Source organism: Thrips palmi, unplaced genomic scaffold (assembly GCF_012932325.1).
Source record: "Thrips palmi isolate BJ-2018 unplaced genomic scaffold, TpBJ-2018v1 HiC_scaffold_3, whole genome shotgun sequence".
In the NCBI taxonomy this organism is placed as follows: Eukaryota; Metazoa; Arthropoda; class Insecta; order Thysanoptera; family Thripidae; genus Thrips; species Thrips palmi.
This window is the reverse complement of record NW_023144630.1, coordinates 4,387,859-4,412,801: the sequence shown is the minus strand read 5'-3', so window position 1 is coordinate 4,412,801 and position 24,943 is coordinate 4,387,859. Positions and strand designations below refer to the sequence as shown.

At 54.0% G+C, this 24,943-nt stretch overlaps 1 protein-coding gene across 5 annotated transcripts; it reads right to left on the bottom strand.

The window, feature by feature from the left end:
- Positions 1-103: 103 nt before the first annotated feature.
- On the bottom strand, positions 104-24,897 carry LOC117648626 (protein kinase C and casein kinase substrate in neurons protein 1). 5 transcript variants are annotated; one of them, XM_034391245.1, is made up of 11 exons: positions 24,649-24,897; positions 8,159-8,403; positions 7,929-8,077; positions 7,655-7,843; positions 7,283-7,294; positions 6,892-7,118; positions 6,699-6,819; positions 6,083-6,190; positions 5,043-5,236; positions 4,062-4,219; positions 104-3,962 (listed from the first exon to the last, which is right to left on the bottom strand). In XM_034391245.1, the coding sequence occupies exons 2-11, from the start codon at positions 8,370-8,372 to the stop codon at positions 3,850-3,852; spliced, it is 1,485 nt and encodes a 494-aa protein (XP_034247136.1). In that variant the 5' UTR covers positions 8,373-8,403; positions 24,649-24,897; the 3' UTR covers positions 104-3,849. The 5 variants fall into 5 exon arrangements, with proteins under 5 accessions (XP_034247136.1, XP_034247137.1, XP_034247134.1 ...); XM_034391246.1 differs by lacking the exon at positions 24,649-24,897 and adding an exon at positions 24,460-24,592; XM_034391243.1 differs by lacking the exon at positions 24,649-24,897 and adding an exon at positions 15,986-16,175.
- Between the last annotated feature and the right edge of the window lie 46 nt (positions 24,898-24,943).

Below are 24,943 nucleotides of genomic sequence, written 5' to 3'. Positions count from 1 at the left end.
GGCCCATACAGGCTCGCCTAAGGCTACTAAAAAAAGATACGCTTTCTGTTCTTACTGATCTTGCTGGGAAAGGGCTGAGGATGGGAAAGAACAACACTTTGAGAACAGTTTACGAGTAATTTAATTATTTCATATTGTTATTTATAGATACATTATTCTGATGACGTATCACTAAATTTTTCTTTCACTTGCAACATATAATGTCAAGTCAACATTATACAAAACAAAGTTCCACTTTTTAATCTTCTGAATGAAATGTTTCTTTTTAACTCTAGAGGATAATATCATTAATTTGGCAACCTGATCAAATCTCAACAGAACAATTTCAGGTGAAAAATCACACTAACCAGTGACCGTATATGTACACCCACATAAAACAAATAATTTGTCAGATATAGCATCATAGAGAAGCTTTGTACAGTTTCTAAGTAAATAAATTTTTATAATAAAGTAATCAACAACATATTCAACAACAATCTAAACACCTGTTTATGATCTAACTGAAACAGAAATGATAAAAATCAAGTTCTAAAATGCATAACTGTACAAAATAATTCTGTAGATAGTTTTGCTGCCCCAACAGCTGCAAACCTGGATGTTGCAAGATTCCAGGTTTGAAAAGGTAGTTTCATAGTAACACCTGTCACATGGGTTATACAAAAGACTAGCAGATTGACAGTCTCACTACCGTAGTGACTTACAATTCCGGGACATGCTCCTTTTCCACTGACAATGGAAGCTTTACATTGGTGAGGATTAAGCAATAATATGTATCACCCAACAGCATTTACATTCAGGCAGTTTTCAGCCAGGAACAAAAGTAGCTCACGGGCACAACAACGCCTTATGTACCAGTAGACTTGTGCTGTTAAATTACAGCACAGTCATAGCAGAGAAGAAAAACACACATCACATTTCTCAAACAACTGTAGAAAACTGACGATTGGCATAGTTACAGGTCCCTAAAAACTTGTCAAAGCTGAAAAGACCTATGAAAAAGATCAGAAAAACTAGGACAACATTTTTCTGATAAATTGCTCTTGCTTATTGCTTCAGTCTATACACATTCTATATAAGGTACAACTGTTCATTTCCTGAAGTAACATGATTTGACCAATGCTTTAACAAATAATTGTTTAAGTTGGGGTTGGAGTTACAGTGATCACAATACCACAATTTACAGTAGGGTCATAACTTTGTAGCGCTCTACCTCAAAACTGCATGCAGTTGTAGTAACTATACTACTTTCCACATGACATCAGTATTGGTTAGCGTAACTCTGATTTAGGAGTTACCAAAAACCTTTTGCCCTGTGATAAATTAACAAAAGAGTATGGACAAGACTCAGAACTCAGCATGCCAACTAAAGTACGGAAATGTTTGGAAGCACACTTGAATGAGATATCAGACCAGGCTAAATTATCGAAATTCATATCTAACTATACAATAAACAATAGTTGCAACACAACTATGAATAAATATATGATAAGGCAATAAAACTGATGAGGTTCAATCTGACACAAATAACTTACAACTGTACACATACACACAGCAGAATCAACTGCATTTTGATTTATATTACACATCCATACACACATACACACTGTCTGCCAACTCGCATTCAGACTGGAATGTCTAAAAAAGTCAGTGGATTTACACTAGGTAAATGACAAAAGATACCTACGCATACTCTGGATTAAATGAAATCTGTGCATTCCGTTACTGGATGTAAGAATGACCCATTTGAAAATTTATATTACTCTACGACTAGGGTCTTCCGTGATGCTAAAATGCCAATATGTATGATACATACAGAACTCTCTGCCATTTCACTGGGTCATGGTTAATGTGAAAACGCAATCATTATATAATTACCTCCAACAATAATAAATAATTAAGAATGAGGATGAAAGGTTATTTCAACGAATCTGTTTCAGATGTAAGACAGTGCCAAGCAACACAAGTGATAAATTTGGAAGATACAGAAGTGGAAATTGTCAGAAAATGCATGAAAAATCAATTTAAATGCCTTGGTCCCTAGCTGGTAAATTACAGGAGAAGAGAACAGAATGAAGATGTTATAGCTGTAGGAATGCATGAGGCAATATTTTTCTTTCACAATCTCAACTACCCTTCATACAAAATTGTAGTAAGTTTAAATTTAATCAGTGGTACAAGAAGTCAATTTGCTACTTCAATGTCGTCAGCTAAAAAACATTCTATTTAAATTTTAAAAAAATCTAGTTCAGTCATTGGATTTTACAAGAATGAATACAAAGTAGCTGTAGTGTAACTACAAATTGCAATTAATTTGAGCCAAAATGTCAGAAAGTTGAGAAAAAAAAGTGTCCTAAAACTACATACTAATTTTCTCATACTAAACCAAAAATTTCATTTGAACTGATCAGGTCAGAGGATACATTCCATGGATTTAGCCTCCAGTCCAATTTTCTAGTGACCTGTCATATATTTCAGGAAGTTCTAACCACTGAGTGGCATTCTACAATCACTCAGTACTGGCAAAGATGCCTACCACCTAAAATGTGATTTCAGCCATATGATACAGCATCTTGTAAGTGACATTACTCATGATTATGATCACATAAAAAATGTCCTATCTTGCATTACCTATTCCTATTAACCATTCTCGTGAGTAATACAAATTGTTGAATACTCAGGAGTGACCAAGAGCTAACAAGGAACGAGCTAGATGAGAATCTTAAAATTTTCTTGAGACAAGAAAATAAGATTTTTTGAATTTGTTTTAGACACCATCAGTTTGCAACTGGCTTCCACCTCAAATTTTTGAACCACAACTTAGCATCAACCAAAACAATAATAAACAGAGATCTTCCAAAACTAAAACCGGTCAGGATTTGCCAAAACCCAATGAAGTGACACTGCAATAAACATGGAGCAGCGGGAGGACCCCGGTTCATAAAAATTTCACTGACAACAAAAAATTAGAATAATACAATACTAGCACTAGAGTATAAATACCAATGCAGTCATCACAAACAGAAATGCAAACCTGCGCTCAACAACCATAAGTCCTTGACAATAAAAACTCAAACTATTTGTTGTGAGAGAAATGAGAGGAAAGTAAACAATGTCCAGAACATATCGATCAGAGAAAATCTGTACCACAAATATATAAAGCAAGAGTTTAAATCATCAAGAGCTTCAGCTCTTCCCCACTTATCACTGACCAGCTTTCCTATGTACCTTATTCTTTTCTTTTAGTACGTACAAATAAGACTGAATGACTGAATAACAAGTGAGTTTACATGAGTACACAAACCATTGAAGATATTGAAAAATATAATGAAAGTGGGGAAAAGCACACTTTTTTGTGACTATTCGTCCAGCAACAAGACAATCTTCTTTGAGCATGGCCAAGTCACACTTAGCCGACTACCGTTACTGGAAAAAAAAAAGTACAACTTAGCACCACCCAGCGACTTAAATCCAAACAATTGGTCCAAGTCACAACCTTCTTGAACAGGTATATACACATTCACAATAACAACAAAAAAATTAGACTACTTCATGAAAAAGAAATCAATTATGTTCATTATTATTAAATGCACATAATTATCAACTATCACCCTCCATGGCTAGAGTCTCCAAACAAAATGTGATAGTAAAGTACCCCATGCTTACATCAGAATTTTCACATTGAAGTTAAACAGAGGAAAAAAAAGTCTACCCTGATAAAGTCCCAGGAAGCCACACAAACAGGGGATGCTTCAAGTAAGTACACTGTGGCAGAACAGCAAAATACAGAAAAGAGCACAGGTCTTCAGCCCAACAGGCGAGTGCTTGTAGTTTGCTGATAATACTGGGATGTTATTGCGACACAACTTCAACATAATTTGCAGGATAAAGACCCACACGGCCGTCCTTCCTTCCTTTGCACCAGCCTTGCTCGTCTTCATCTTCCAACTTTTCAAAATGTTCCCCTGCAAGATGGCAGACAGTATAAATTAGTACAAATTGACTCCAACACAAGGCAAGTCGAGTATCATGTTGACATGGGCATGAGCCACTGCCACTGGTACCTTGCTTGAAGCTAAGTTCATCAGATTCTGCTCCCTCGTAGTCGTACAAGGCTCGTACAGGGACTCCAGGCTCACCGTTGTCTACGAGGGCCTCATTGCCCTCCTCATCCCATTCCTCCTCTTCAAACGGGTTGGCTTCCGCCCGCGGCGTGCCATTCCTGCCAAACAACAACAACATCAGTCAAAATGGGAGTCAAAATGGTACAACGGGAGTCAATCTGAAGCGCTTCTTAGCAGGGCAAGTTTCACATTGATTCTCCAAAAGCTAAAGAGAAGGAATCTGGCAGCCATATATATGTGAGAACAATGGACACAAAAAACATCAAATTCATAAGAAGTCAATAGACACGACCCATGACCCTAGAGTGTTGATTGGCTTGAACTCAAGCTGGTAGCCAACTGTGCATTGCTCAACTGAAGAGAGTGTGAAGAGTGTTTAGAAACAAAGACAACAAATTGAAGACTCCTGGTTACTTATGACACAGTGCACTGCCCCAAATGAAAATCAAACACTAAAATACATGCGTTAGGATTACAGTGCAGAGGGGCATTAGACAATCATGGCTTTTAGCGAGACATTAAGGAGCACTTGCTGTAACTTCAATTAAATTACAAATGAAAAGGAAGGGACTGTGACTGTGACTCTGGTAGCTTACCAGGACACTGTTCCAACAGCAACTTAAACCTACAAAGAAAAATATCATCCATTTCATATGTAATATTGCCCTATCCATAGAATAAATTGTAGAAAAATATTGAGAAAGCCATAACTGCTATGCGGACTGTATGTACATAAGTTTTCATAACACTCCCCTACTTTAAAACGTTAAAGAAATTGACTAGAGATTTAGTTCTTTTCTACAGAGTAAAATAGTACGAGCATGAAGACAGAGTTGGAGAGTGCAAAACCAAGCCACATTCCTCATCTGGAATCAAACAGGCGAGAACAATAAGGGACAGTGTAGTTTAACTTCAACTTACGTAATGGTAGGTGTCTTGTTGGAGCCATCAGATTTGTCATTGTTAGCTGCTGACGTAGGAGTTGTAGCTGTTTTCGAGTTAGAATTGTGCCCAGCAGATGGCGACGTCTTTCTATCATCAGCATTTACATCAGTTGGGATGACACGGCTCACAGGTTTCTTAGCAGGAACCCTTTGGTTAACTGGTGGGAATTCCTGTGAAAAGAGGGGGAAAGATACATTAGAACTAGAAATGGGTTCTATGATATACAGAGGACCTACACAACAAACAATGGGACAGAAATTGGTAAACTTTCAAATGGGGCAAGGAGCATTAAAAAATCAATTTTATGATTGCAAATAAAAGGGTTTCTTTTGTAATACACTGCTGTAAGCAAAATTTAGCAACAAAATATGTCGTTACACTGCCAAACTAACTTAACTTTGGAACTCTTAGTTCTTACTTTCTTCAAGTGAGAAAAGCAAAATTTGGGTAAACTAGAATGGTCTTAAAAACAATGCAACTATATTTATGATCTAACTACTTCACACCAAACTGGAGCATTAAATAATAGTGGGCCAATTCTACATTTCCAAACTACTTTGAAAAACTGTGAGGGACCAAGTTACATGCAGCAGCTCGTCCTCGCTGATTTGTCTCTGGTTGATGAGGACAATATTGTCTTTAGGCTTCCTTCCCAACCAACGCTGCAGAAATTTTATGAGTGAAAGGATATGAAAATGGTAAATATAATGCATTACAATAAATTGTAATGACTCATAGGTAATGTCACTTATTGACAAAATCAAATTTAACTCCAAAATAAAACTCTGTCATTTAAAAATTATATCATTTGCCTAAGCGGAGACAACACTGAGCCATGAAATTAGGGTGCTCTTACAGGCATGATGGTAGCAGAAGTACACTGTTTTCTGTACTTTGAGTTAACAACCATGCCCAGAAAACACAATAATTTTGATAAGCTGACAGTCAAGTCTCCCCTTGATCAATAGGTTAAGATGTTGGTATTTGAGAAAAAAACAAAACAAAAAACAATTTACATGCAAATCCTCGCTGACTGGACGTTGATTGATGAGAGTTATGGAACTTGCAGGGAGGGTGTCCTTCAGCTTTGCCTTGGCAATTTCCCGCAGTTCTTCCGTGTAGTCCTGAATATGGCACAGCAAAACGCCACACCAAACGAAACATGCAAGCCACGCAGAATATGTAGAAGAAAACAAAACAAAAAAAACACATGCAAACATAAAATGTTAACCCTTTACAAAACAACACAGGCGTAGTTCACTAATAACCATAATGTGATACAAGAAGCGAATTGTAAGTAAAATGAGGATAAAATGTAAGCAGGTGATAAGATAAAAAAGAAAACTCTAAATAACGCGCTCAAATCAAATTAAATAGATCAATTTAAAAAAAAATATTTATACTGCATGCTGTCATTAACTTCGTAAGATAATATTGGTAAAATTCATTAAACTAGTGAGCTGTGCTACAAGATCTTTTGCAAGTCTTGCTATTGGAACAATGTTGTGTCACCAGGAGTGACTTCATTAGAAAAACCATGGTCCCAAAATTTTGAAACTTGCTTCCGCTGTCACAGTCAGGCAGGCAAAACAATACGTAAAGCACTGTGAAACAAGACAATGAATACGTTACCTCGAACTGGGGCCAATTCATCGCCATGTTGACACCATGATTATTGGACCACCACTTTAAATCCTTTTCATAATCTGCATTATTGACTGTGTGATAAAACTCGTCGTAAATTTGTGGCAAGCTGCAAACAAATTCTCAAGTTAAGGATCAGAAGATCACCTAATATGGTTCAATAACAGGTAAGAGTACTTACACAGGATCATTTGACACATTCAGACATTTTTGCATAGAGAAAAGAACTTGTTTGAAAAACCGTAAGCGATCAGCTTCCATTTCTTGACATTTATTAAATACTTCTGTCATTTCCTCAACATACTTTGGATTGTGAGCATTAATTTCTTGTAAAGCCAGATCATACTTTTCCTTTCCCCGCAGAACATCTTCTTTAACCTTTTGAACTCTATCTTGCATTTTTTTCACCTGGGGAGAAAATGAAAATGAAATTAGGATAGGTTGAGTTCTGGCATCAATAAAAATAAATTGAAAGATACTTGTATAATTCAGGGCTTTGGGTGGTGCATAGTGGCACTATATTGCAACTCTAGGAAAGCTGTGCGCAGAAATAAATAGTGACACCAACTCACCAACACTGCTCGCTGCCAGACAGATAAAAAGAAGGAAAAAAAAATAAAATAAAGTCCGGTGCTGATTCTAATATAAAAACAATTCTGAACAGAAAATAGAAGCAAGTGTTTCATTTATTCTGTGCAATGATAATTAAAAGAATGTTTCAATGAGTATTCGAGTTTGAAATTGCAGCTGAGCAGTAGAAACAACTTGAAGTCTTTGCCGACAGAGAAAATCTAAAAATCATTTGTGAACTTAAGAGAAAAAAAAACCTACAAAAACTGATTGCGTGCAATTTCATGCACATGCTTGCCTTCCTGGTGTAATTTATGTAAATTCTACCCAAATTTTGATCGATAGAGAAGATGCAAACAAGGAGTGGCACTGACCTGATCTGGCGATAAGGAGCTGTCTCCACTGGCATTTCGTTCTTGATTAGCGGCCGATTTTTCTGTCTTACATGCAGTGTGATAATCTTGCTTGGCTTTATTGACCTTTTGAAGTAATTTCGACCAGGGCTTCTGTGCCTTTTTGAACTGATCCTCCATTTCTTTCCTTTCTTTGATTTGGATCATAGACTGAAAATAAAAAATAGAAAAAATGACAAGGGCTGCAAAACAACACCAGATATCATACTGACACCGAAAATGAAAAAAGTATTACCTTGTGGTAGGTATCTTTCTGCCATGTTTTTACTTGTGTTATTACATCATTACAAAGATTATCTTTGACCTTAAGGTGAAGATCACACAGCCTGTCAGCTTCTACTAGCACCCCTTTCCAAGCAGCTTCAGTGGTTCCATACTCGGGACCTGGAAATAGAACACGCATGTAAACAAACACAAGCCTCCAAAAATTATACCAAACACACACTACACCTCCCCGCTGCCTACCTTTTTCAATAAGGTCATTCCACTTTTTGCTCCAGCTTTTCAGAGATTTGGCATACGTTTTCTCGATATCTGAACGTTCTTGCACTAAAGTGATGAGTTCATTGCAGAGTTTATACCCATCCTCGATTCGCTTGGTCGTCCTTTTGTAGTTGTTGGGCTCCCAAAACGAGTCGGAGCTCGCTATGAGCATGTTGTCATCGCTGTGGTGCGACATGGTGGGGCTCCGCTGGGCGTCCTCAATCCACCTGCAGCACAAGAATAACAAGGCTTCCGTTAGCGACTCGGCCGGGCCAGCATTTCAACACCTACGCAGGCGCGTCCCAGGAAGACGATATCGATCAAAACTAAGTCCACTCTTTTCACTTTTCAAAGAATGTGACAGACTAGCGACAAAACCAATCCCACCTCAGAATCGTAATTCAGATAAGAATCAGGTACAATCAGTGGCCAAGTGAATGCCAAGATTAGATAGCGAGGGAATGCCAAACGCTGGTGCCGCTACGGCGCTACGCACGGGGAGCCATCGCGACACACGGACGATGACGTACGCAAAAAATGTCGGAAAGGGGATTCGAAGAAGCTATCTCTCATTTCTGCTTGCATTCGGGCGGAACCAGTCGGAGCCTCTAGTGCACTGAAAGGAGAGGGAGGGGGTAGCCGCGACCGCCCAGACACCCCACTCCGGCAGCGGCAGCCGCCGCACGCCGCACGCGTAGACACACTATCAACTGTATCGCAGCCACCGACGAAATAGAAAACTCGGCTGGCAACGGCAGTGGGGGAATGAATGACCCGCCCCTCCTGCCGAAGCACCCACGCGCGGCACCCGACTGCGACAGAGACAGGCCTGCACCCACCCCGTGGTGAAGGAGCGCGGCAGCGTGCGCTGCCGGTGCTGCGCGTCGACGCCGTTGCCGTTGCCGCTGCCGGCGGCGGCCGGGTACAGGCTGGAGAAGCTGCGCGGCAGCGTGCCGCCCTTGGAGGCCTTGGAGGCCATGGTGCAGGCAGGCAGGCAGGCTGGGGGACTGCAGGCCGGGGGACGCGACTACGCGACGCGGCGGCCACTGCGCAGGCACTGTGGCCCACAGTGGAGGGCTCGGAGGGCGCCACGGGACGCCTGGCGCCGCGGAGCGCCGCGCAGATAAGATAGGGCGGCCGCGATGCGCCGCGATCACCTTTATTGATGGAATGGAGCCGCGGAGCCGCGGAGCCGGTGCCAACTTAACAGTGTCCCTGCCACGGCACTCCAGGCCGATGCAGTGCTGCCACACGCGCACCCTGGCCCAGGGTTCAACGGGTTTCGCCGGCCTCGGCCCCGAGAGCGCTCGGCGCGCGGGCTGGGCTGGGCTCTCCCACTCGCCGGGCCAAACCCCAAAAGCGACCGGCTCGCGGCACGTTCCGCGAGGGTGCGAGAGAGACGGACTGCAGGCCGATCGTAATGGGTTCGTCATTATCCCACGCGTGCCGGTCCGGTCGGTGCCGCTTCGGACTAGGTAGCCCACGTCGTCTGCTTTTGTTTTCAGGGCCCCGCCGCGGCGCGTGGTCTTGACGCGGGGTCAGTGTCAGGCCGCGTATTCAAATCGTGCCGTCGTGCCGCCGCTAGTCCGTCTCTCTCGCACCCGTGCGGCCCCCGCGGGCCCTGCGCGGGGCCGAGCCAGAGCGACAGAGACAGACACAGCCGCACTCCATTCCCCCGGCACCCCAATTAAGTCGTCCGCTAAAAAGGGCGGCGGGCGCGCGCCGCGGTCACGAGGCGCATGCCGCCATGCCGCCGCCTCGTTGGCCGAGGTCGCCCCTCTCTCTCGCGCCCACCGCAGCACCCCGCGGGCGCGACAGAGACAGAGCGACGAAGACGCCCCTCGGGATGAGTGTGCTGGCGGCCGGCTGGCGGGCTGGCGGCCACCGGGACGACGCCGGATGGATGGACAAGCCAACGGCGCCAACGGCAACCAGCTGTGCGGCGGCAGCAGGCTCGTTCCTCTCTCTCGCACCCCTGCGTACCGCCCCAACAGTGCGAAAGAGACAGAGCGATGAAAGCACTGTTCGGAATGCATCTGCAGTGCCCGCCGCCAGTGCAGCGCGCTGTGCTCCTTGGCGTGCGGCGCACGTAGACGACGAGGTGCTCGTCGCGGGGCCCGGCAGTGTCTTGGTACGCCGGGCGTGCGTCTCGGCAACGCAGAGGCGATGCTACGCGATGCCCATTGGGATGCCAGACCTATCCCAACATGGCCGGCGCTGCCTGCACGGCCACCCCTTCGGCGCCGGATGCGTCGCCGTCGCCGCGACGCTGCACTGCAGCGCCGCACAGTGGGCCAGAAGACCGGCGGAGGCGGCCGAAACTCCAGACGCGTTTTGAGCTCCAGAGTCGCTAAATGGGACTCGAACCGAACGTGTGACCCCACCAATGGATTGCTCTCCGAACGAGGAATCCATTGGTGGGGTCACACGTTGTGCTCGGAAAAACGGGAGGGCCAGCGTCCAAAAACGACCACCAAGTGGGGCGCAAGCAGACGAACACCCCCCCCCCTCTTCGATAGGGCTCCCGTCGTCCTAATCAAATGCTCGCTTCCTCGCCTGGGCTCAGTTTCACGGGGCGGGGCGGGGCGGGGCGGGGCGGGGCGGGGCGGGGCGGGGCGGGGCGGGGCGGGCGCGCATTCCAGGACCGGCTGACCGACTGAGGAGCTGCCGCGCCGCACCGCCAGCCCGGTCGCCACGCTGCACCGGCTTCGGCCAAGGCTTGCCGAGGCTCGCGGAGGAAGGCCTGCCCTTGCTGCGCCGAGGCAGTGGCGGATCCAGAGGGGCCGAGTACCTCTTGCTGCCGACTTCCAGGGGCAAAGTCTCGCTTTCCGCCTGCCTTCCAGGCGGCTGAGGGGTTCAACTGCCCCTTCGACGCGACAGCCCGCACTGGATCCGCACCTGCGCCTCCTGTTGGCGGCGCGCCGCCCTTTCTCGACGCCGGGAGAGAAATTGGCGGCCCCGGCGTGGGCGCCATCTAGCGGCGGCACGCGGCGGCGCATCGCGACAATCTGGGAGAGCGAGACGGAGAGCCGCCACCCCGCAGTGGGCCAGAAGGCCGGTGGAGGCGGCCAAAACTCTGGACGCGTTTTGAGCTCCAGAGTCGCTACACAGGACTCGAACCGAACCTGTGACCCCACCAATGGATTCCTCGTCCGGAGAGCAATCCATTGGTGGGGTCACGCGTTCGGTTCGAGTCCCATTTAGCGACTCTGGAGCTCAAAACGCGTCTGGAGTTTCGGCCGCCTCCACCGGTCTTCTGGCCCACTGTGGGGCCGCGGCACCCGCGCGACGACAGTCCCGCCGTCTCACTCTGCCACTGGCGGCGCCGCCGAGGGCAGACCGACTCCGTCTCCCTCGCACTCGTGGGGCGGCGGGCAGGGTGCGAGAGGGACGGAGCGACCCGGCGGCTGCCTCTTCCTCCGGCACGCCGGTAGCAGGGAGATGCAGCCGGGCCGTCCCGGAGGGCCGTCCGGGCGGTTCCGGAGTTCTACATTCCAGGCGGGCAGGGCGGGCAGGGCAGGCCGCCAGCCAGGATTGGCCCTAGCATTGTCTAGCTAGCGATGCGTGCAGCGGAGAGCCGTGGAGAGCTCGCGGACCGTGCTGGCCGAAGAGGGGGGATGCTGGGAGCGGCCCCGGCCCAGCCCGGCTTGGCGGCCCGGCCATGGGGCCATGGGCCTCGGCCTGGTGCCCATTCCTGCAGCCCAGCCAGCCAGGCGGGCCAGCCTCCACTCCGCGAGCGGCGCGAGCCTCGCCTGTCTTGCCGGCGCGTCGCGGCGCGTCCAGGGTTCAATGTCGCCGCTGAGAGCTCCCCACCGCACAGTGGGTTTGTCAGAAGACCGGTGCACCGGCCAAAACCCTAGGCGCGTTTTGAGCTCCAGAGTCGCTAAACAGGGCTCGAGCCGAGCGTGTGACCCCACCAATGGATCCCTCGTTCCGAGAGCAATCCATTGGTGGGGTCACACGCTCGGTTCGAGTCCCATTTAGCGACTTCTGGCGAATGGACTGTGCGCCGGACACGGCTCGCAGGCCGGCTCCCCGTTTCGCATTGTCTTAGCCTCCACAGCGGGCATCTCAGACTGACTTCGAGCACGCCGTCCGCCCCGGGCGGGGAACTGGGCTGGAAAGGGGCGAATTCCTGGTGGCCAGGCCGAGGGCCAGGCCTCCGTCTCTCTCGCACTCACGGGGCGTGCCGGGCGGGTGCGAGAGAGACAGACAGTCCGAGAGGCCAGGCCTTGCCTCGCCGGGCTGCGCCGGGCAGACACGCATCACGTGGTGGCCGCAGCGCCGCAGCGGTACATGTGGCGTGCGAGGCGCGCAGTGCAGTGCGCAGTGCAAGGCGCGCACCTCGCGCACCGCAGTGATGCACCAGCCCACAGTGGGCTAGAAGACGCGCGTTGAGCTCCAGAGTCGCTAAATGGGACTCGAACCGAACGTGTGACCCCACCAATGGACTGCTCTCCGAACGAGGAATCCATTGGTGGGGTCACACGTTCGGTTCGAGTCCCGTTTAGCGACTCTAGAGCGACTCTAGAATTTTTGCCGCCTCCATCGGTCTTCTGACCCACTGTGCAGCCGCATAGGGAGCCGCAGGCACGCGCGGACGTCTCACGCCGCTTAAAATTCAATTTCAAACCAACCAATTTTTTTTTAAGTGTAAAAATAAATTATAACAACATCAAGGACTTGTGTGTGAACCAATAACCTGGATGCACTCGACACAAATAGGGCAAACCTGCTATCACTGCGTTACTGACTCGGCCCGGCTCGGCTGGGCTGTCCGGCCGGCCCGAGGCCCGCTATCGCCGCGCAGCGTCGGACATACGCACCTGAAACAAACAACGCACGCACACTGCATTACTGCCGCTATCACACGGGCGCGGCGCAAGGCCACGCCGCCAAAGACGAAAACAGCAGTCGAGAGCGTCGCGGCACTGCTAGAAAGGGGCGCCGCAGGCAGACTCCGAGAGCCGTCTTCGTCGCTCTGCCTCTCTCTCTCGCTCGCTCGCAGGGGGCGCCCCGGACGGGTGCGAGGCAGACAGCGCGACGAAGGCGACTCTCGGAATCAGTCTGCACTGTGCTCTGCGCCGGCACTGGCGCTACGGTACGCCTGCGGTACGCGGCGCCGACCCGGGGTGCCCGGAGGCCGAGGCGCCGCCGTCAGATCGAGATATCGAGACATCGAGATGCCATCTCCAGGCCGGAGGCTCCAGGCCGGGCCGCAGCGGAGCGGAAAAGTGGAAAACGCCAAAAGTGCGCAGCGGGTGAAAGGGACCTTTTTCGAATCCTCCGCTTTTAAAAATGTCGCGGGTTCATCTGCGCTTGCTGAACGTCTGGCCGTCAATGACGGCAAACACCAAAGCGCGGACAGCAGCAAAGCGGAGAGGACGGCAAGTCGGCGGCAGCGTGCGGCAGCGAAACTCACTCCGCAAATACTCCGCGGCGGCAGAGCTTCTTATTTTTTTATATTCTCCGGTCCGCGTGGTCCGAACAAAAGCAGGCAGTTTATGGTTTGGGCGGGGCGGGGCGGGGCGTGGCGGGGCGGCATGCAGCCCGCCCACCTGCACGCCGCGATCAAGGGCCCTGCCCTGCCCTGCCCTGCCCTGCCGGCCGAACACCGCTTCGTCACTCCGTCTCTCTCGCGTCCCCGCGGCACGCCGGGCACGCCTCATGGGTGCGACAGAGACGGCCGCCCACCGGGAAGGAAGAAGGGACATCGGCGGCGTGTCCGACAAGTCCATCGGCGCGGTGCGGCGCGCTGCCCCGCCAGCGCAGCTAGCGCCAGCTCTCCCACGACGTCCCCGTCGACGAGGCGCGGCGCCGGCCTCCGGGCCCCGCTGGGCCCCGCCGGGCCTCCGGGTCGCACGCCGAGCGTCCACCTCCACGGCGTGCACACGTGTCCGGGCACGTGTCCGGGCACGTGTCAGGGACAGGGAAAGAGCGAGTGAGAGGGCCAATCAAACGCCGCGCACAGTACCGGTGGAGGCGGGCAACGACGCGTTTTGAGCTCCAGAGTCGCCAAGTGGGACTCGAAACGAGACCCCACCGATGGATTCCTCGTTCAGAGAGCAATCCATTGGTGGGGTCACACGTTCGGTTCGAGTCCCATTCAGCGACTCTGGAGCTCAAAACGCGTCCAGAGTTTAGTCCGCCTCCACCGGCCACGACAGTCTGCTGCACAAGTGTCTCGGAGTGCGCGCGAGTTGAGCAGGTGATCGAAAGCACGCGTGGGCGGGTGAGCGTGCGCGTCAGGCCCTCACACACACAGCCACCCACTCGGCATGGCCAAGCCTTCCTTCAGACAGACACTACAGCCGGTTCTGTATCCGGCTGGTCTGTCTGCCCGTCCGCCCGCCCGCCCGTCCGGCGTGCATAGGCTAGGACACAGTACACAGATGGCATGATACACAGTCGGCAAAACCGCGGCGATGCAAGAAACGGTCGTGTGTCGCGTCGGCCTTGGCGGTGCACTATGGCCCCGGTGACCTTGGCCGCGGTGGGGCACTCGATGGGGGCGGGGCGGGGCGCGCCAAGTGAAAAAGAGCCACCACATTAGCGCATCAGAGGCCCGTGCCGTGCAGTGCCGTGCCGCCACGCTAGTGCTTCACTCGTTCCATTGCGAACCCATTTGGCCGTCGCCACGCCTCGCCACGCCTCGCCTCGCTCCCCCCGCGAAGCACTGGGACGGGAGACGCGGCGTGGACGCGGCGGTCGTGCGAAAACTGTGCCTGCCTTTCGGCCAACCAGTATCAAAGCGCCCCTTGCTGTTTTTCGTTTCTCCGCCGCGAATGTTTACATAAATTTGCAGCGCCCCCCCCCCCTCCCTCCCGGCCGCCAACAAGGCCCTCATTGTGCTGGGGCACCGCCGGCACCGCGGCCAGGACCAGGACGCCGCCGGCCACGGCCCGTGCACCGGGGCAGCGCTGGCCAACAAGGACCTCCTGTTGGCCGCCTTGCAACGCCTTGCCCGCCCGGATCTCACTTCGCACACAGTCAATAAAACGACCCACTAGTAAATAAACGGCAAGGGAGCCGAGTCGCCGCGTTTGGCCAATCAGCGCGCAGCGACGCCACGAGCGCCACGCGGGGAGAAAGAAGACCCGGCGACGAGCAAACAATCCGACGACATTGCGCAACGGGCGGAGCATGGCGGAGCATGCAGCTAGAGGTGACACAACGGCATATCGAACAGGAAGCTCCTCCTGGAAGCGGGGGCCGCGGGGGAGGGGCAAGGCATCCGCACTCAGGCATCCCAGTGTAGTGCCAGTGCCCCCCACCAACACAATCGAGAGGCATTCCTTGAACCGCGCGCGCGCGCCTCTGGCTGCGCTTTTACACCCGAGGCCCACCCGGCGCCTCAGCAGAACCTCTCCATCTCTCTCTCTCTCGCACTCACACTCTCGCGCGCCGCGATTAACGTGCCATCGGGACATAAATCAAGCCGGCTTCACTCTTGCTCCCGACAGTTTCATTTACCCAGACACGCACTTATGCCATGCCTGCATTTTGGCCCTTCCTGGCGTCGCACAGTGGACCAGAAGACCGGAGGAGGCGGCCAAAACTCCTGACGCGTTTTGGGCTCCAGAGTCGCTAATTGGGACTCGAACCGAGCGTGTGACCCCACCAATGGGCTGCTCTCCGAACGAGGAATCCATTGGTGGGGTCACACGCTCCGTTCGAGTCCGATTCAGCGACTCTGGAGCTCAAAACGCGTCTAGAGGTATTGACCACCTCCGCCGGTCTTCTGGCCCACTGTGCGGCGCCGAGAAACATTCCTCTTTGTGTTTTTTCTTCTTAAAACTAGTTGTTTACCTGGCTGCTCCCCCAGTGCCGTTGTTGCATGGTATCCTCATACGACCGGATGGCGGACGCTAGTCCGGTAGCGTCGCGTCGCCGGATGCTCCTTTTTCTCTTTTCCTTTTTCGTTCCTCTTCTTCGCGGTGCCTCTCTCTCTCTCGCTCTCTCCTCTTTCTCTCTCTCTCCGCACGCAGTCCGACGCAGTCTGGTCCAGTGGGGCCGGCACGCTAAGACACGGACGAGTCATTACCCCGCTGGACCGGCCGCCCCCCCCGCCCCGCCCCGCCCCGCCCCGCCCCGCCCCGCCCCGCCACGCACATTCCACATCGCGAGGAGGGAGCGGCAGGCATCCCATCGACACATATTCAGTTCCCGCAACCGACAAACTTTTTCAAAGAAAACGTGCTTCTGCAGACGAGGTTTTTCATCTATCGTCAGTAAAAGTTCATGTATGCTCTAGTGTTTTTTTTTAAGCTAAAGATTTTAAAAATATATTTATTAATCCGTTTTTTTTAATTGTTTTGGCTGAAGTGGACAGTGGTCGCTCTCGCCCAGCAAAGCGATGAGCGTGTCGCGACCCACCCCCGCTCCTAATTGAATTATTCTCAAAATTGGCCGCACTTGCTTCCCCACTCTCTCTGCCTTCCCACGCCTGTCTCCCTCGCACGGGCCTTCCCAGAGAGCGAGCGTGTGTGAGAGTGTGTGTGTGTGTGTGAATTTGGTTAGTTCCGCAAGTAGGCCAGGCGGCCCCGGTCCTGGCCGGGCGGCGCGCGAGGCCTGCGAGGCCCTAGCCCAGCCTTCCCCCTCCCCCTCCCCGCCGCACCTGCACGTGATTCCAACAGGCTGTCGTCTGTCTCGCTCGCACGCCAACGGAACGCCGCACGAGAGCGAGAGAGACATCGAGTCGGAATCAGACTGCAGGCACACTGCGAGCGACGAAATGGCCGACGAGGCGGAGCGCCTGCCCGGTAGGCCTGCCCGCTACACGCCCCTGTGCTGCGGGGCGGCCTACCCCGCCGTCCGCGGGCGCTCCACCGCAGACAAAACCGATGGAGGCGGCCAAAACTCTAGACGCCTTTTGAGCTCCAAAGTCGCTGAATGGGCCTTGTGACCCCACCAATGGATTCCTCGTTCGGAGAGCAGTCCATTGGTGGGGTCACACGTTCGCTTCGAGTCCCATTCAGCAACTCTGGAGCGCAAAACGCGTCTAGAGTTGTGGCCGCCTCCACTGGTCTTCTGGCCCACTGTCCGCCGGACTGGCCGCCGCGGCAGACTGAGCGTCCGCCAGCTCGGCCCGGCCGCCAGCACTCGATGGCGATAAACCAACAAAACGTTTTGGGCAGCCACGCGGCGTGAAGGCGAGGCACGGCGACGACACCCGAAGGCCCGAAGACGGCTCGCCGCAGGGCCACTGCCAAGTCAGACGGCCATGTGCTCGACTTCGCCGAAAAAGAACGGCAGTAGGAACCCTTATCTCTCCCGCGAGGCATTGCCGTTCTGGCGATGCAAAGTACGCGCGCACCTCCCAGCCGCCTGCAGCCGCCGCGGCGGTGGACGCGAGGTCCGCCAAGTGCCCCCCCCCCCCCCACACACACACACACACACAGACGCGCGGCCCGCATGCGTGCGCGATGCGTGCCCAAAGCCCGATGCCCTTTCCGCCGCGACCTACATGCACCACTTGACTCGGCCCGGTCGGCTAGCCAGCCCGGCTAGCCCGGCCGCCTCAAATTCGCACGTGCATTGTTGTTGCAGGGAAAGCCAAGGAGCCCCCGAACTGCATGTCCGCTCCAGCCTCGGCTCCAGCGAGTCGTTCCCGCGGGCCTTCTGGGCCGGCAGCCCAGCAGGGCCCCGCCGCACAGTGGGCCGGAAGACCGGTGGAGGCGGTCAAAACTCTAGACGCGTTTTGAGCTCCAGAGTCGCTAGACAGGCCTCGAACCGAACGTGTAACCCCACCGATGGATTGCTCTCCGAACGAGGAATCCATTGGTGGGGTCACACGCTCGGTTCGAGTCCCATTTAGCGACTCTGGAGCTCTAAACGCGTCTAGAGTTTTGGCCGCCTCCACCGGTCTTCCGGCCCACTGTACCGCGCCCTCGAGGCCCTCCAGCAGACCCATGCCGTTAGCCCCGCCCGCCCGGCCGCCAGCCCGCCAAACTGGACGACAGTCCCGCCAGAGGCCTTTCCGAGGCTCTCTGCCGGCCGAGCCGCCCAATAGAATCCATAACCGCGGGGGGCATTTCCGACCGATTTCACCGGCCGGCCGCGGAGCGCCGCGGAGCAGGTGACAGGGGGGAGGGGAGGGGGAAGCGCCTGCAGGCGAAGAGTCGAGTCCACTTTGACACGGCTGCTTGGCACCACCATCGCGATCAAGCTAGCAACGCGCCCCCCCCCCATATTCCCCTGCTGACCATTCGGAGCGGAAAATCGCACCTCTCCTCCGCACCGAGCGAGCCTCCGCGAGCCTTCCGAACCCCTTCCCAACCCCGCGCAACGCGGCGCAACGCGTGCTGCCGCCGGCACACTCTCATTCCGTGTCAATGTCTCTCTCTCTCGCGCGCACGCGCTCACACGGGGCGTGCCGGCGGATCCTTCGTAGTGCGAGAGGGACAGGGCGACTGCTCGGCATCAGCCCGCAGTCGGCACTACGCTGCTAATTGAGGGTCGCTCCGGCACTGCACTGCCACGGCACTGCACTGCCACGGCACTGCCACAGCCGCGGCGGCAGTGGCACAAAAATAGAGCCCGACCTCCCGGCCAGATGCCGCGCAATGCAGCGCAGGGAATGCCCCCCCCCCCACCGAAAGCCTCCAGGAAAGCCCTTCGCGCGCAGACACGCGGTGTGAAAGCCAGTGGAACCTACAACGACCAACCCCACTAACAAAATCCCAAACTCCCAGCCCGCCCCGCTGCAGCACTGCAGCTTGCACTCACACATACACACTAGCACACACTTGCACACACAGACACACACGGCACTCGCGCGTGCAGACGGCAGCCCGGCGTGGCGCGTCCGCTCCGGCCCGTAGTCGCTCGCGCACTGAGAGGGCCGGGGCCGAGCGCGGAGGGCCGGGTGGGGGGGGGGGGGGGCACGGCGCCGTTAGGCCGGCCAACGGGGAACGGGGCTCATCCAGAGAGGATCAAAACAAGCCGAGAGAGACAGAGAGAGAAATCAAACGGGCAGCCAAATACCGGGCCGGGCCGGCCGGGCCTCGGGGCAGGCCGTCGGGCGTCGGGCGACCCCTACAGTGTCGGCCACCGTCAGTGTCGGCGTTACGGCGCCCACCACGGTTTCGCGTTTTGGCGTCTGCGTCGTACCGCGGCGGCGGCCGGCCGGCGAGAGAGAGACAGCCTTCCAGCCAGCGGGTCAAGAGGACGAAGAGAGAGGGCAACGCACGGGAACAGGTTTCCAGTCAGTCCCATAGATAGACCCAATCGCATCCCAACAAACGTGTCATCCGCCTGGCGGGCCTGGCGGGCCAGGCCATGCGACGCGCTACGCGGGGAGGGGGTGGGGCCTCTGGGAGAGAGACAACTGGACACAACACACCCAGCAGACTGATCCCGAGAGTCGCTCTGGCTCTCTCGCACCAGTGCGGCAAGCCCCGCGAGTGCGAGAGAGACGATGCAGCAGAGCGGCCGAGCCGAGCGACCGGTCAACCACCCCTCCGGACGTCAACAGCAGCGCGGCGGGCCGGCGAGCTGCAGGCGGGCAGGCTGCAGGCAGCGTGCAACTAGACAAACCTCCGCTTGGCGGCGTGGCGGCGCCACCCCCAGCAGCGCCAGCCAGAGCCCCATGTGGGGCAGGGGAGGCACAAGCCCTTGGGGGGCTTCCCTGGGGCCGCGCCGCCTGCGAGACCGTGCGAGCCCCCGCCCCCTTCACACACACACACACACACACACACTCGCCGGCACACGCTGCTGACCCGACAGCACCCTACGACCTACACCCCGGCCCGCTAAATGTGCAGCGGAAGCCCACGGGGCCCTCGGAGGGGAGGGGGGGGGGGGGGGGAGGGGACGGCGCGCCGCTCCTAGGAAAGCCTAGGAAAACCGAGGAAAAAGAAACCCTGGAGCAAAACACACATTTGCACACAATTGCAAAAAAAATAACTTTGTAAAATGTGATAAATTTAGCAGTAGTTTTCTTTTTTTCTCAATCATGTTGAGCTTTCGCCGCGTCGAAGGGCCGGGCTATTGGCCGCGCCGGTGTGAGGGGTGGGAATCCCGTCCGACTGACATTTCATCAACCCCAACCTTTCCCACCCAGTGGCCCGGACGGGCCCAGGGGGCATCTAGGCCTGATCAAGGCGCATCCAGGGGCCCGTGGACGCCCTCGGCGCAGCCCTCAGCCCAGCCCGCTAGTGCACTGGCAAGCTCGCCAGTCGATGGCAGTCCGACCACTTTGCAATGGTCGCGGCGAGTCAAGGCGACAACACTAGTGTACTAGTTACTCAGTGCACCACGCACAGCGAGCCACACACCCAGCCACACCCCGGAAGAGCCAGCTCTGTCGCACCCGTGGGGCCTCCCGCAGCGGTGCGAGAGAGACAGAGCGATGGCCTGCAGCGAAAGTCCTCCGAGTTGAGTGTCCTTCCATGCATCCTTTGAGAGCTCCATACCGCACTCCTACACTGGGCAAGGGGCCAAGCCCCTCCCACCGCACCGCCATCCCTGACCCGCCCCACTGCGTCACGTCACGTCACTTGGCGTCACGTAACCGCCGTCACACGTGACAGAGTAACGCTACCCACCTAATAATGGCACAGCAGCACAGCATGGGCAGGTGGGTAGTACACTGGGCGGCGTCGAGGGACCAACTGGCGAACGAAAGCCTTATCACTTGGGATGCAGCAAGGACCAACGAGCCAAGCAACCAACACGCAGCGCGTGACACACTGAAAAAAAAAAAGGTCTGCCTCGCATGGAGCAATGCTCTTGATCGCGTACCATCAATGCGACGCTGCTCTCGTATATTTTTTTCCAGTGCAGGTTGCTGAGGAGTGCAAGGCCGACGACCAAAAGGAGAACGCCCACATTTTCGGGATTTCTCTCGCCAAGCTTCGACTTTGATTGAACGACGATCGTTCACCCATCCAACCGATCATTTATACACAAATTTGCTCGTTCATTAATCCAACAGTTCATAGTCGGCTCATTCATTCAATCATTCATCCAATCATTCATCCAATCATTCATCCAATCATTCATTCATTCATTCATTCATTCATTCATTCATTCGAACGAGAGCGAGGGAAGGCCGTCCACCGGAAGCGCACCGCCTCCGAGGCAGTCCATTTAGCCTCCGTTGGAGTAGACCCAATAAAACCGCCCAGCCGATGTATACGGCAGTCAGAGAGACTAGGCCTCACAAAAGTAGAGCAGGTTCGCAAATCCCTCACGTGCGCGACGCGTCACCCGACTTTTTCGACAGTTTTTGTTCAGCGCCCAACGCCTTGAGCCAAACCATCTCACAGTTGGACTCGAACCGAACGTGTGACCCCACCAATGGATTCCTCGTTCGGAGAGGAATCCATTGGTGGGGTCACACGTTCGGTTCGAGTCCCATTCAGCGACTCTGGAGCTCAAAACGCGTCGAGAGTTTTGGCCGCCTCCACCGGTCTTCTGGCCCACTGTGCCGCACTGTGCTTGCTTTCGTCGCTCCGTCCGGTCCCTCTCGCGCTCACGGGGCGGCCCGCAGGCCGCAGGGGTGCGACAGAGAGAGACAGCGAGTGGGACGTCGCGCTCGACCTTGCGTTCATCACGGCTGCGACGCGACCAACGGCATAGTACGGCAGTACCAAACTCGTGACGCCGTCCCGTGTCTAGCAGTCCACATTATGCCACGCCACGCCGCGCCACGCCACGCAGCGGCAGGTGACGGGCGGGCAAGGCAGAGCGACGTGGGCGCAGCGCGGCGCCACTCCACCAGCTGATGAAGCCAGCGAGCCAAACAGACAACCTATTCCCGAACATGACTCAAAGCTAGCGGAGCGAGCCAGGCCGATGCGACGCGGACCCCTCCACATTCGTAGCAGGCCCGCCACCTCAGACTTTCTCAAAAGACCCCTTCGGTAATTTCATTTTTTTCCCCGATCGTCTTCAAAACTTCATTCTGATCAACTTGAGTGACCATTCATGCATGGTCACTGAAGCCGATGCACAGACTCTTCGGCGCAAAGCCCCGGCGTTTCCCCTTTTTCAGTGTTGTTGTTTTTTTGTCGGTTCTGGCGATTGATAGGGCCCGGGGGGGCTGTGGCCGGCCTGCAGTGTGGTGGCCGAGGCCGTGGCGGTCGCCACAGAAATAGCCGCCCCGCCCGCCGCCCCGCCCTGCCTCGCCTGCCACGGGGCCCACGGGGCGCCGCCACGCGACTCCGCGACCACGCCCTTCGAGGCCCTGCCGGGTCCTTCCTGACCTACACACGCACCGTGACACGCACCGTGACACGCACGCACACGGCCGCAAATGTGGGCCGCGTCACGGTCGGGTCGCGCTGTTCTGTTGCAACAGCGCGACTGTTTTCCGACAAAACGATGTCCCGGCGGCAGGGCGGCAGTCCGGCGGCAGTGCCACCTCGCCGGGCACTTAGTCCACTTAGCGCCCCGAGTCGCTGTCGTCGCCCTGTCTCTCTCGCACCCACACGGCGCGCCCCGTGAGTGCGACAGAGACAGTCAGTCTTCTGGCCGCTCACGCCCCGCTAACAGTTCCCCGGTGGACAGCCGGCGAAGAGCGGCAAAGCTGAGCGCGCCACGCGCGGGCCCGGGTTCGAACACCGACAAAAGCGGTTCCCGTTTTCGTCTTTTTGGCGAGGTCTTCCTCGAGGCTCATCCTCGTCGATGCGATGAGCCGCCGCCGTCGCGCTAATGTGGATTACGTAACGGGGAAGGGGCGGCCAAGGCGAAGGTCAGGGGCGGCCAGGGCGCCAACAAAGGCCCGTCGCACAGTGGGCCAGAGCTCCAGAGTCGCTAAACGGGACTCGAACCGAACGTGTGACCCCACCAATGGATCACACGTTCGGTTCGAGTCCCATTTGGCGACTCTGGAGCTCAAAACGCGTCTAGGGTTGTGGCCGCCTCCACCGGCCTTCTGGCCCACTGTGCAGCGGGACAGAGCGAGACTTATGCCCTGCCGACTGCCCGGGGGCGGAAGGGAAGGCAAAGGGAGGCCAGGCTCGCTGCTGCCGCACGGTTTATGCTCCATTAAATTTGTTTATTGAATGATACGCCCAACAACCCACTCAGTGTGTCGTCCAGTCGCCGAGTGCAGCTCGGTTGCCAGCCCCGCCAGCCCCGCCAGCCCCGCCAGCAGTGCGATGACTGCCTCCTGGCCGACGCAGACATCAGCGGATCCAGATACGAACCTCATGATTCAGTTCCCTCTTCATTGCAGACTCACACTCCTTGTCACTGGATAAGAGTCACATGGGGGAATAGAAGCAAGTGTGTTTCGTAGAGTTTTCATGGAGCAACAATAATGACATTGCCTACAGCAAAGAAAGTACACGTTGACTCAGAAAGACAGCTGTGACAAGTGTCCTGCCAAGTAATCCAGGGAGTCCAACCCAATTCCTCAATTAAAAGTTTCCCACTCAATTATAGTTTTTGATCAATTAAGGGAGCCATGGTAAAAAACATTTGGTAATTTCGCAGTAAAACTGCATCACATTTCTCTCTTGAAAATGCAGAGAAACACACTTCTCCAGTAATGACACTTGGCAATCAAGAGCACAGCCTGAAGAATGTGCTTAATGGGCTACTGGATTTCTGGAACACTCTCTTGCATAAAATCCAAGCATAAAATGGGCCCAAGGGGTGGCTACAGAACGGCAAGGCAAGGTGGGGCAACTTGTATGGCTGCCACACCACCACGTCTCTCCTGCCCTCTGAAAACATACAAGTACATCATGCCCACATTGCTCTGCAACAACTAGACTTTGCAGATGTATGTTAATCAAAGTACAAATGTGTGAAATAGCATTGATAATACACATGTAATGCGAGATCATATCATCTTTGTTTCATTGAGATGAAAATAAATTTAGTTTCGGCATACCCACTCAGCAGTGACATAAATTCCAGAAATTTTGGGAGCATTTTTTTTTTTTTTTTTGTAGAGGTTGTAGAGTAAACTTCAGTGCTTGAAGCTCCTGTCAACACCCATGTCTTCAATATGCAACAGGATTATACGCAAGACATATCACCCAGATACCGTTATTTGAACGTCGAAATAACTATGGGAAATCTTAACCAAAATTGAATGAAATGGAACTCATATGATGAGGATTTGAGAAACTGTGAAAAATATAACCTGTCAATTTCGAACTAAATTTTAGTACGGCAAGACCCCTGCCGGTTCGGCACTTTGACACAGTCAATGGGATGGGAGAGCACGGGGCGCAAACGCCCCAACAATGTCCGACACCCAAAAGACGAATCCACTGCAAAATTCAACCCGTTCAAATTCGGCATCGGTCGCTTCCTAACCTTACCTGTTGGATGTAAGGCCAATTTTCGAAGCGACCGGAGCTCACGGCGGCGAAAGGCTGGCGTCAAAAAGACAAGAGGCGCGCGCCGAGCCTCGCAGATAAAACTTGCACCGCAGTGAGACTTTGCTATCGCATTCCAACGCCTAGACGGCCAAGTAGGCCTCGGGGGCAACTAGCGAAGAAGCGGCCTACCTTTGGGAGGATTGCCTGCAATCCGACTCCTGCACTTGTCAAAACTCCAAGAGGACTCCGAGAGGATCGTCCCGGGGTGAACGCGGCCGCTAGACACAACAGCCTCCGCGGTGGGTTCGCAACGCGTCCCAAACGGTCTCCTCGGCGGCACCAGAGAGTCACAAACGTTCACAACATTGCAAAAACAGTCGCGCACTCGAGAAAATCAAAGGGAACGTCCCGTGGCCGTGCCATTCGTGCCAAGGGGGCTCGGCTCACTGACACTGACACGACTCGATCCGAACGCCCTCTAGCG

What these genes read in the sequence shown, in the direction of transcription:
- LOC117648626 (XM_034391243.1), bottom strand. Translation starts at nt 16,026, where the DNA reads ATGAGGATACCATGCAACAACGGCACTGGGGGAGCAGCCAG. An exon ending in AGAAAGATACCTACCACAAG is followed by an intron (nt 7,844 to 7,928) that starts GTAATACTTTTT and finishes TTTTATTTTCAG; the next exon opens with TCTATGATCCAAATCAAAGA. An exon ending in AATGTGTCAAATGATCCTGT is followed by an intron (nt 6,820 to 6,891) that starts GTAAGTACTCTT and finishes ATTTGTTTGCAG; the next exon opens with CTTGCCACAAATTTACGACG.